Raw genomic sequence first — 12,678 nt, forward strand, 5'->3', positions numbered from 1 at the left:
TGTATTCCCTGTAGCGTAAGCTGTTGTCTTTATGTAACTCTAAAACTTTGTGTAGTTCTAAAAGCATTAGTACTATATTTTACATTTAGTACTAAATTAATACATTTAGATTTTACATGATTTTATTTTATTTTATTTGAGGCAGTCTTGCTCTGTCTCCCAGGGTGAAGTGCAGTGGTGCAATCTCAGCTCACTGCAACCTCTGCTTCCTGGGTTCAAGCGATTCTCCTGCCTTAGCCTCCTGAGTAGGTGGGACTACAGGTGTGTGCCACCATGTCTGGCTAATTTTTTGTATTTTCAGTAGAGATAGGGTTTCACCATGTTGGCCAGGCTGGTCTCGAACTCCTGACCTCAGGTGATCTATCTGCCTTGGCCTCTAAAGTGTTGCTGGGATTACAGACTTGAGTCACTGTGGCCAGCCCCTGATTATTATTATTATTATTATTATTTTATGATTTCTGCTTCATTCTTTTTATGATTCTTGCCGCTTTAGGTTAGCAGTTCTCAAATTTTTTGTCTCAGGATCCCTTTACAAGTCTTAAATAATTGAGGATACCCAAAGAGCTTTTGTTTATATAGGTTTTGTCTATTTATTTAGCATATTAGATACTGAAACTGATAAATTTAAAATATTTATCTTAAAGTAATTACATGTTATACATAATAGCTTTAATGAAAAATAACTTTTTTTTGTTTTGTTTTGAGACAGAGTCTCGCTCTGTTGCCCAGGCTGGAGCGCAGTGGCACGATCTTGGCTCACTGCAAGCTCCGCCTCCTGGGTTCACACCATTCTCCTGCCTCAGCCTCCCGAGTAGCTGGGACTACAGGCGCCCGCCACCACGCCTGGCTAATTTTTTGTATTTTTAGTAGCAGCAGGGTTTCACCGTGTTAGCCAGGATGGTCTTGATCTCCTGACCTCGTGATCCGCCCGTCTCGGCCTCCCAAAGTGCTGGGATTACAGGCGTGAGCCACCGTGCCCGGCCAAAAAATAACTTTTTAAAATAAAGTTAGTGAGAAGACTGGAATTGTTAGGCATTTTTGCAAGTCTCTTAAGAACACTCTGTCTTTACAGTAGACAGCTGGATCTCCTATCTGCTTCTGCATTCAGTATAGTACAATATCACACCATGCTTAGCTTCTGGAAAATGTTACCCTAGACTCATGAGAATGAGAATGAAAAAGACAAATAGTGTTAGAGTATTATTACAAGCTTTTGCTAAATTACTTGTAGTTCTTTAGCTTGCGATACAGATTTCACTTTCTAAACCTGCACTGTCCAGTATGGTAGCCAAGTGAGTCTACCGAGCACTTCAAATGTGGCCACTCCAAATAGAGATGTGTTATAAGTATAAAGTATACTTGCAGTTTTAAAGACTATACATAAAAGACTATAATATATATCAGTAATTTTCTATATTGATTTCATGTTGAAATGATGATGCCTGGATATATTGGGTTAAATAAAATATTATTATTATTATTATTATTTTTGAGATGGAGTTTCATTCTTGTTGCCCAGGCTGGAGTGCAGTAGCACGATCTCGGCTCACCACAACCTCCGCCTCCCAGATTCAAGTGATTCTCCTGCCTCAGCCTCCTGAGTAGCTGGGATTAGAGGCATGTGCCACCATGCCTGGCTAACTTTATATTTTTTAGTAGAGATGGGATTTTTTTCATGTTGGTCAGGCTGGTCTCAAACTCCCAACCTCAAGTGATCCGCCCGCCTCAGCCTCCCACAGTGCTGGGATTATAGGCGTGAGCCGCTGCGCCTGGCTATTACTATTATTTTTTGAGACAGAGTCTCACTCTCTTGCTCAGGATGGGAGTGCAATGGTGTGATCATGGCTTACTGCAGCCTCGACCTCCTAGGCTCAAGTGATCCTCTAGCTTCAACCTCCTGAGTAGCTGGGACTATAGCACATGCCACTACTATGCCTGGCTAATTTTTGTATGTTTGTAGACATCAGATTTTGCCATGTTGCCCAGGTTAGTCTTGAACTTCTGGTCTCAAGCGAACTGCCCACCTTGGCCTCCCGAAGTGCTGGGATCACAGATGTGAGCTACCACACCCATCTAAAATATATTATTAACATTAATTTCATTTGTTTCACTGTTCTGTTTTTAATGTGTCACTAATAAATTTGGAGAGTGCATTATTTCTGTGATTCTTGAAAATCAGGCTTGCATTCTTTCGTTACGTTTGTTTTATTATTATAGGTATTAGAACTGATATGTACTCGGGAGTCAGGAGCAGTCTTTGAGGCTGGTGGTTTGAATTGTGTGCTTACCTTCATTCGTGACAGTGGACATCTAGTTCATAAAGACACCTTGCACTCTGCCATGGCTGTGGTATCAAGACTCTGTGGCAAAATGGAGCCTCAGGATTCTTCTTTAGAAATTTGTGTAGAATCTCTGTCTAGTTTATTAAAACATGAAGATCATCAGGTAAATAAGTTGCTGTTATATACTTTCCATTTTCAGAAAGTGATTTTTGTAGTGTCCCCTATTTATAATTATGATTAATTTGTACTTTTCACTTGATGAAATAGAGGTAATTCCATCTTCTTTCTCTCATCTCTCCACGTGGTAATCTCCATTTTGGGAATGAAACTTTTCAGATTATAGATGTGATATATGTTTATTCTTAAAATTTAAATACCATAAAAATATTTTTACAGCTGTACTTGTACTGAGTATAATTTTGTTGACTTGGTGCAGTTTTGTTGACCTGATTTTGTTGACTTAAGATAGATCTCATTTAAAGTAAATAAGACAGTATTTTTTATTTTTATTATTTTTTGTGAGACAGAGTCTTGCTCTGTCGCCCAGGGTGGAGTGCAGTGGCATGATCTTCACTCACTGCAACCTCTGCCTCCCGGGTTCAAGAGATTCTCCTGCCTCAGTCTCCTGAGTAGCTGGAATGACAGGCACCCACCACCATGCCTGACCAATTTTTGTATTTTTAGTAGAGACAGGGTTTCACCATATTGGCCAGGCTGGTCTTGAACTCCTGACCTTGTGATCCGTCGGCCTCGGCCTCCCAAAGTGCTGAGATTACAGGCTTGAGCCACTGCGCCAGGCATAAGACAGTATTTATAATCTTATCTGTAAACCCTTACTGAATTAGCATACTTTGGAAAATAAAACTTGACTTTTAATGCCTTTTTATTGTTCAGATGTTATTTTCAGTTGATATAGATTATCATGACAAAAGTACACATAATAATAGTTAATATTTTTGAGCTTTTACTATCCATCTAGATTCTTTATATGTGTTACCTCATTTAAGCTAACACAATGAAATATAGGTACCATTAATATCGCCATTTTACAAATGAGGGAACTGAGGCCTTAAGCAGTTTAAGTAACTTCCTTGGATTATACAGTTAGCAGTATATGGAGTTATGATTCAAATCTAGGCAGATCACATGCTTAATCACTTTGCTACAGTTGCCTTTCTTGTAGTGTCAGTATTGAAATGATCATTACTAACCCTTTGTGGGTGAATTTTATCTGTGGGCATTTTCTTCCCATTGTTAGGTTTCAGATGGAGCTCTGCGATGCTTTGCATCACTGGCTGACCGATTTACCCGTCGTGGTGTTGACCCAGCTCCATTAGCCAAGCATGGATTAACTGAGGAGCTGTTATCGCGAATGGCTGCTGCTGGTGGTACTGTATCAGGACCATCATCAGCATGTAAACCAGGTCGCAGCACCACAGGAGCTCCTTCCACCACTGCAGATTCCAAATTGAGTAATCAGGTGTCAACAATTGTAAGTCTGCTCTCAACACTTTGCAGAGGCTCTCCGGTAGTAACACATGTAAGAATGTTTTTGAATCTTTGCTTTTTTATCTTCAGAAAAAGTGTTTTTATATAATGCTAATATATTAAACTTCTTTCTTCCCATTCTCTTTCTAGGATCTTTTGAGGTCGGAGCTTCCAGATTCAATTGAAAGTGCATTGCAGGGTGATGAAAGATGTGTGCTTGATACTATGCGTTTGGTTGACCTTCTCTTGGTGCTATTATTTGAAGGACGAAAAGCTTTGCCAAAGTCTAGTGCTGGATCTACAGGCAGAATCCCAGGACTCCGGAGATTAGATAGTTCTGGGGAGCGCTCACATCGGCAGCTGATAGATTGTATTCGAAGTAAAGATACCGATGCACTTATAGATGCAATTGACACAGGAGGTCAGAAAATATTTTTTTTAAATACAAAAAGAAAGTTGTGAGATAAGCATATAGGCAGTTCCTAGATTTTGGACAGTACTCTTAGAAATCCAGATAACAAAGTGGCACCCCTTCAATATTATTCTCCACTCTCCCTGTGTATAATTGTGTAATTATCAGCTTGGTTCATGGTGAAACCTGAATAAATGCTTGTTGAATGAGTAAAACTTCTATAAAGTTTGAAATTTCTGTTTTATTACCTGAAGGAGATTTTGTAAATTCTAAGATTTTCTCAAGATTGATGGAAACTGATGTGAATGAATTATAATAATGCAGATTTTTTTGACTGCTGCATGAGGTGATCAGCAAATACAAATTCCTGAAAGATGCTTCTGGGTCATCAGATTTGTTCTTCTGTGTTCTTTGGATTATAGATGTGGATTAGCCACTTTTAGCAACTACTGCCTTATTGTGTATTTAGTGTTTTCCTTTCTTATTTCATGTTTGTTTTTAAGACTTAAAGCCTTGTGAATCCCCAGTGGCTTAAAAATTTTCAAATATTTTTTCTTCTTGTTTTTGCAGTGGGGACAGAGTCTTGCTCTGTTGCATAGGCAGGAGTGTAGTGGTACAGTCTTGGCTCACTGATCCTCTGCCTCCTGGGCTTGAGTGATTCTCCTGTCTCAGCCTTCCGAGTAGCTGGGATTACAGGCATGTGCCACCACACCCGGCTTATTTTTGCATTTTCAGTAGGAACGGAGTTTCACCATGTTGGCCATGCTGGTCTTGAACTCCTGACCTCAAGTGATCCTCCCACCTCGGCCTCTCAGAATGCTGGGATAACAGGTGTGAGCCACCGTGCCTGGCCTTAAATACTTTTTCTTAGCTGACCTCAGGTTTCTGATTATGTACTACTTTATAGTTGAACTAAATATTTAAAACACTCTCAGCCGGGCGCGGTGGCTCAAGCCTGTAATCCCAGCACTTTGGGAGGCCGAGGCGGGTGGATCACGAGGTCAGGAGATCGAGACTATCCTGGCTAACATGGTGAAACCCCGTCTCTACTAAAAATACAAAAAACTAGCCGGGCGTGGTGGCGGGCGCCTGTAGTCTCAGCTACTTGGGAGGCTGAGGCGGGAGAATGGCGTGAACCCGGGAGGCGGAGCTTGCAGTGAGCCGAGATCACGCCACTGCACTCCAGCCTGGGAGACACAGCGAGACTCCGTCTCAAAAAACAAAACAAAACAAAACAAAACAAAACAAAACAAAAAACACTCTCTTGGCTCTTTATTTAGATGATGACTAATGACAATCTTAAAATGGTTCAGCCTTTAGAAAAGTTTTATATTATTTTATTGACTTTAAAAATACATTTTCTTTTTTTCTTCAAAATTTCAGCCTTTGAAGTAAATTTTATGGATGATGTAGGTCAGACTCTATTAAACTGGGCCTCTGCTTTTGGAACTCAGGAAATGGTAAGCTAATAAATAAAAGCTAGTATTTAAATTAAAGATAGATATATTAATAAAAAGCAGCTTTATGATTCGTTATCATTTTACAGGTAGAATTTCTTTGTGAGAGAGGTGCAGATGTTAATAGAGGTCAAAGGTCATCATCATTACATTATGCTGCATGTTTTGGAAGACCTCAAGTAGCAAAGGTAAAGTCTAGGTTTTAAAATTACTAATTTTTAACATTTACATGGTTTAAAAATTAGAATGATATAAAACCTTTTATTTCCATGCCATCCCCATCCACTTCATTCCCCCTTACTCACTATAAGTGTTTCTTTTTAGTGTTTCCTAATGCAGATTCAATAATAACATATATATATGTGTGTGTTTCCTCCTTTTCTTATACACTCACCTGTACTTTGTTTTTTTACTTAATAATATAAATTAGAAAAAAAGTTCTCATGTAGAGAAAGTTCTCATGCATATCCTATACTACAAGTTTATTCAACTAGTCACCTAGTGTTGAACATGTGATTGTTTCTAATTTATTACTCTTGGCAATGAATAACTTTGCCTATATTTTCTGCTGTTTGTATTAATCAATAAAATGTCCCTTTTTAAAAAAATTTTTTTTAGACAGGGTTTTGCTCTGTCACCCAGGCTGGACTGCAGTGGCACAGTAGCAACTCACTGCAGCCTTGAATTCCTGGGTTCAAACGATCTGGTGCCTCAGCCTCCTCCTGAGTGGCTGGGATTATAGGCGTGTGCCATCATGCCTGGCTAATTTTTGTACTTTTAGTAGAGACAGGGTTTTGCCGTGTTGACCAGCCTGGTCTCAAACTCCTAGCCTCAGGTGATCTGCCTGCCTTGGCCTTCCAAAGTGCTGGGATTATAGGGTTGAGCCACTGCACCCAGCCAGATACTCTGTTTGTACAAGAATCACTTGACTCAGACTAGCAAAGGATTTTTGAGAGTTATTTTTATAGTTAGAGAAATTGAGGTTCAAAGAGGTTAAATGAAAAGGTTTACATCAAATATATGAACTAGATGTCTATAATCTGCCAATTGTGAAGTTATTTGGCATAGTACGAGGTTAGTCCACTCTGAAGTTGGGCATACCTGGATTTAAGTCTCAGCTTATGCACAAAAAAGGCTGTGTGACCTTGGACAATTTATTAAGTTTATCTGTAAAATAAGTATATATTCTTAGCAAGATTATTGTGAGAATTAGAAACAATATTGTATAGATTTACTGTAGTTACCAGCATATTGTAGGTGCTCAAATGGTAGCTGCTATTATTGTCATCTTTACACTACAACAAAATTTTCAATAACAGGTTAGTAGCTTTCTAGCCTGAGAACGGTGGCCTCTTCAAGCCTGAATTCTGTTTGTTTGAATTGGTTAGTTTTTAGAGAGAATGTTGCTTCTGAGGGTGACTAATACTAAGTAAACAAAGAGGTTTTAGAGTTTCCCTTTCAAGTGCTTTTAAAGTCAACCGTTAACAAAAAAGTTTTTATTGAGCCATTGTGATTAAGTAGTTGGGGTATGAAATTATGAAAGGTTTAAGGTGTTAGTGGGTATAGATGGATATATTGATGACTTTTATTTTTGAAACAGGGTCTTGCTCTGTCTCGCAGGCTGGAATGCAGTGGCACAATCATAGCTCATGTAACCTTGAATTCCTGGGCTCAAGTGATCCTCCTGCCTCAGCCTCCAGAGTCCCTAGAACTACAGGCGTGTGCCACCATACTGGCTAATTTTTATTTTTATTTTATGATTTATTTATTTACTTATTCGTAGAGATGAGATCTCACCATGTTGCCTAGGCTGATCTTGAACTCCTGGCCTCCAGTGATCCTCTGATGTAGCCTCCCAAAGTGCTGGGATTACAGGTGTGAGCCACCACACCTGGCTGACTTTTTGGTCTAAAATTTAATTGGACTTAACTTGGTAATTGGCAGTATATAGGAGGCGATGTCGTTGATTGTCAGGTCATAAACTATAACAGTACCTGTCTTAAAGAAATTGGGAGGTGGGGTTTGATGGAGAAAGTGACATGTTAAGATGGAACATACTTAATTTGGGAAGATGATAAATAACCAAGTACAATTAATTTGTAAGTTTTTCAAGATATGAATAGGCTGCTTTTTTGTTTTTTGAGATGGAATTTCGCTCTTGTTGCTCAGGCTGGAGTGCAATGGTGCGATCTCGGCTCACCTTAACATCTGCCTCCCGGGTTCAGGCGATTCTCCTGCCTCAGCCTCCCAAATAGCTGGGATTACAGGCATGCGCCACCATGCCCGGCTAATTTTGTAGTTTTAGTAGAGACGAGGTTTCTCCATGTTGGTCAGGCTGGTCTTGAGCTTCAGTCCTCAGGTGACCCACCCGCATTGGCCTCCCAAAGTGCTGGGATTATAGAATAGGCTGCTTTTAAGGTACTAAGTGCAAAGGCAGAGATTTGGATTGCCACCTACTTGATTAAGTAATTCTGGAAAATCTTTCGTTTACATAGTTGGATGTCAAAGAAATAAAGTATTGTTATATTCAAATTAAATGCTTTTCTTCTCTAGACTCTGTTACGACATGGTGCAAATCCAGATCTGAGAGATGAAGATGGGAAAACTCCATTAGATAAAGCTCGAGAAAGGGGTCATAGTGAAGTAGTAGCTATTCTTCAGTCTCCAGGTGAGTGCTACATTCTTTTCCTTTTAAGCCATCTGCTGTTATTTTTCATCTTTCACTTCCATAGCTTTCTGTAGACGCATTAACATTATATAAATGAACTATTCCTATGAAGTCAAATAATTATATATGTATATCCTTACATTTGATAAACCTTTAACAGCTTAATCTTCTATGTTCTTTGAGACCATGACTGCCTGATTCCAGAATGACCAAAATCTGAAATTCAAGAAATATGAGAATGTCAGATAAAGAATACTTTGGTGGTGTTTAGATAGGGTAGTTTGACAAAAGTTTTAAGTTTTCAGAGAGTTGAATCCAGAAGCTCTGTGAAATAATTTTTGGAACCAAGTGGAATATCCAAAATTACCTCCTTAATTTGTTATTGAGCTCATTGAAGTTACTGATGCTCTTCAATATTGCAAGCATAATTGAAACCGTGTTCTAATTTCAGTTTATTTGTTAATTAAAGATAATTATTGTTCGAAGTTGGATATATCTTAAGGTTTTTTCCTTGAAAGCAAAAATTTCCAAAAAAGTATTTCTTTAAAAAATATTTGTCCGCAGGTGATTGGATGTGTCCAGTTAATAAAGGAGATGATAAGAAAAAGAAAGATACAAACAAAGATGAAGAAGAATGTAATGAGCCCAAAGGAGATCCGGAAATGGCACCCATATACTTGAAAAGGTTATTGCCAGTGTTTGCACAAACATTTCAGCAAACTATGCTGCCTTCAATAAGGTAGTTATTCATACTATTTGTATGTGTTAGTCAAATTACACCAATTATATGGTTTTATTTATCTCCCTTTTCCAGAAGGATTTGAGGTTTATTTTAATGTTAAAAAGGTATGGTAAGAATAAAAATTAGATCAGAAGTGGGAAGTCCTATCTTTTCTTCTGACGATCTGAATGAAGAGGAGGGAGGTTTAGAAAAGATTCTTAGATTCTTAACAAATTTTTGGTAGGTCTCTGAATATTAAATCTCTATTTGATAAGTATTGCAAACACTTACTGAGATTTTTGGAAGCCTGTTGGTAGGGGCAGTATGAGATGGCCACTGGAGGAGTTATACAGATAGATGAGACTTGGCTCTTGCTTACTCTTCCCCTTGTGGGCTAGTAAGGCTGTATGTGGGTAAAACACAGGGTGATAAGTGGTAGATTAAGCACATATTCAAGGTTCTCTGGGAATATAGATGATTTAACAACTAATTGGGCTGGACAGATTGGAGACAGTTTTATGCAGAGGTGAGATTTAAATTGTGGTTTAAAGGACACTTAGGATTTTTCTAGGTAGACAGATTTGGAAGCATGGGTGAAGAAGAGTATGTGCAAATGCATGAAGGTATAAATCCATCCATCAGGAACTCCTTGTGGCTCTCCTTCTACAGTGCATCCATAGCTTGCTATTTCTTTTCATCTTTTGCTAGTCAGTACTCTGATCCAAACCTCAAAGACAGTGGTTTGATCACTGTAGTGGCCTCTTAATTAGTCATTCTGCTTTTTCTCTCTTGCTCCTTTACAATGTTTGTACATATTAGGCTGAATTATATCTGTAGATGTGTGTGTGTATATATATTTTTAATTACTTAATTTTTTGAGACAGGATATCGCTGTCACCCGGGCTGGAGTGCAGTGGCTGGATCATGGCTCACTGCAGCCTCGACTTCCTGGGCTCCAGTGATTCTCCCACCTTAGCCTCCCGAATAGCTGGGACTACAAGTGTGCCACCGTACCCAGCTAATTTTTTGTACTTTTAGTATAGATGGGGATTCACCGTGTTGCCCAGGCTCGTCTCAAACGCCTGGGTTCAAGTGATTGCCCACCTCAGCCTCCCAGGTGCTGGGATTACAGACATGGGCCACTACACCTGACCATATATATTTTTAGAGACAAGTCTTGCTCTGTCACCCAAGCTGGAGTGCAGTGGCACAATTATAGCTTACTGTAACCTTGAACTCCTGTGCTCCAGCAGTTCCCTACCCCAGCCTCTCAAGTAGCTAGGACTACAGATGTATACCGCCTTGCCTGACTAATTCTTAAATTTTTTGTAGAGACGTGGTGTTGCTCTTTTGCCCAGGGTGGTCTTGAACTCCTAGCCTCAATTGATTTTTCTGCCTTGGCCTCCCAAAGTGTTGGGATTCTAAGTGTGAGCTTCTGCATTGCACCTGGCCCTGGCCTGAGAATTATGTACTTTTTTTTTTTTTTTCTTAATTTTTTTAGAGACAAAGTCTTGCTGTCTTGTCTAGGCTGGAGTGCAGTGGCACAGTCACAGCTTACTGCATATTTGAACTCCTGGGCTCAAGGAATCCTCCCACCTTAGCTTACTGAGTATCTAGGACTACAGGTGTGCACCACCACACCAGCTAATGTTTTTATTTTTTTGTGGAGATGAGGTCTGGCCATCTTGCCCAGGCTGGTCTTAACTCCAGGGCTCAAGCAATCCTCTGGCCTCAGCTTCCTGAAGTGCTGGAATTACAGGCATGAGCTACCGCACTTGGCTTGAGAATTATATATTTAAATCATAATTATATCACACTACTTTCTAGTTTGAATCCTTCATAGCTTCCAGTTGGCTTTAACTAAAACTCAGCTTCTTAACCCTTAGGCTTGCAAGTTCTTAGATAATCCCAACCCAGCTCTCCACCTGAGTATTACCTAATATTTGGCCCATTACACTTATGCTAGCCTTCTTTCTATTTGTGGAACCCTCCAAGCACATCCTTGCCTTAGGGCTTTTGTACTTATTTGTCATCTGCTTGAGACTTTCTGTCCCCAGATCTTCTGAATGGGTGTTTGCTTCTTATTCAGATCTCAGTTCAAATGTTACATCAATTGAAGTCTGTCTCCCTGATTTAAATTTACCCTGTTACACTTTTTTTTTTTTTTTTTTAATTTGAGACGGAGTCTCGCTCTGTCACCCAGGCTGGAGTGCAGTGGCTGAATCTCAGCTCACTGCAAGCTCCGCCTCCCGGGTTTACGCCATTCTCCTGCCTCAGTCTCCCGAGTAGGTGGGACTACAGGCGCCCGCCACCACGCCTGGCTAGTTTTTTGTATTTTTTAGTAGAGACGGGGTTTCACCGTGTTCGCCAGGACGGTCTTGATCTCCTGACCTCGTGATCCGCCTGTTTCGGCCTCCCAAAGTGCTGGGATTACAGGCTTGAGCCACCACACCCGGCGCCTGTTACACTTTTTTTATCAATAATGTTTTACTGACTTTACAAAGCTTACGCTATCTTGGCTGGGTGCGGTGGCTAACGCCTGTTATCCCAGCACTTTGGGAGGCTGAGGCAGGTGGATCACTTGAGGCCAGGAGTTTGAAATCAGCCTGGCTAACATGGCAAAACCCATCTCTATGAAAAATTAAAAAATTAACTGGATGTGGTAGCGCTTTTCCATATTCCCAGCTACTCAGGAGGCTGAGGCAGGAGAATTGCTTGAACCCAGGAGGCGGAGGTTGCAGTGAGCTGAGATGGCGCCACTGCATTCCAACCTAGGCACCAGAGCAAGACTCCATCTCAAAAAAAAAAAAAAAAAAAAAGGTTACACTATCTGAAATACTGCTTTTTGGGGGCTTTTGTTTGTTTTATTGTCTCTTTAAGGTAAGCACCATGAGAACTGGTGAGATTCAAGTACCTTATGTACTGCTGCATTCCTACAAAGGCAAGGAGGTATAGAATAGGGCCTGATCCTTAGGTCCTCAGTAGATACTTACTGAATGATTGAATGAGTGTGTTTTGTTAGCAGTTGCAAATATTTCAGTATTAATGGAGTACAGGATACATTTGGAAAGCTCAGAGAGTAACGTTAAGAAAGTAGAGAGGAGCTTTTTATAACCTGTGAAGGCTTTTGTAGGCCATGTGAAATGATCTTGGCTTACTGCAGCCTCTGCCTCCTGGGTTCAAGTGATTCTCCTGCCTCAGCCTCCCAAGGGTTTAACAGGGATTACAGGCATGCACCACCATGCCCAGCTAATTTTTGTAGTTTTAGTAGAGATGGCATTTTGCCATGTTGGCTAGCGTGGTCTTGAACTCCTGACCTCAAGTGATCTGCCTGCCTCAGCCTCCTAAAGTACTGGGATGACAGGGGGTGAGCCACCGCGCCCGGCCCTTTAGACATTTTTAAACAATGTTTTAGCTGCAGGGTCTCACTGTCGCACAGGCTAGAGTATAGTGGAGTGCTCATAGCTTACTGCAATATCAAACTCCTGGGCTCAAGGGATTTTCCCACCTCAGCCTCCCAAGCCACTGCGACCGCAGTTGTGCACCACTGCGCCAGCTAATTTTTTGGGGGAGGACAGGGTGGCTCACTCTGTCACCTGGGCTAGAAGGCTCACAATCTCTGCAGGCTCTGCCTCCCAGGCTCAAGCGAT

At 40.5% G+C, this 12,678-nt stretch overlaps 1 protein-coding gene across 7 annotated transcripts in view; it reads left to right on the forward strand.

Annotated features, from left to right (window-relative positions):
* The window catches only part of HECTD1 (HECT domain E3 ubiquitin protein ligase 1), a 112,684-nt gene that overhangs the window by 33,627 nt on the left and 66,379 nt on the right, over window positions 1-12,678 (forward strand). For all 7 annotated transcript variants that reach the window (XM_050797822.1, XM_050797823.1, XM_050797828.1 and 4 more), the window contains 7 exons: window positions 2,218-2,445; window positions 3,541-3,822; window positions 3,921-4,191; window positions 5,566-5,642; window positions 5,729-5,827; window positions 8,193-8,307; window positions 8,872-9,046. In XM_050797822.1, coding sequence (XP_050653779.1) covers window positions 2,218-2,445; window positions 3,541-3,822; window positions 3,921-4,191; window positions 5,566-5,642; window positions 5,729-5,827; window positions 8,193-8,307; window positions 8,872-9,046 — 1,247 coding nt within the window. The remainder of the gene's footprint in view (window positions 1-2,217; window positions 2,446-3,540; window positions 3,823-3,920; window positions 4,192-5,565; window positions 5,643-5,728; window positions 5,828-8,192; window positions 8,308-8,871; window positions 9,047-12,678) is intronic.

The sequence above is a fragment of the Macaca thibetana genome, chromosome 7 (assembly GCF_024542745.1).
Source record: "Macaca thibetana thibetana isolate TM-01 chromosome 7, ASM2454274v1, whole genome shotgun sequence".
Classification (NCBI taxonomy): Eukaryota; Metazoa; Chordata; class Mammalia; order Primates; family Cercopithecidae; genus Macaca; species Macaca thibetana.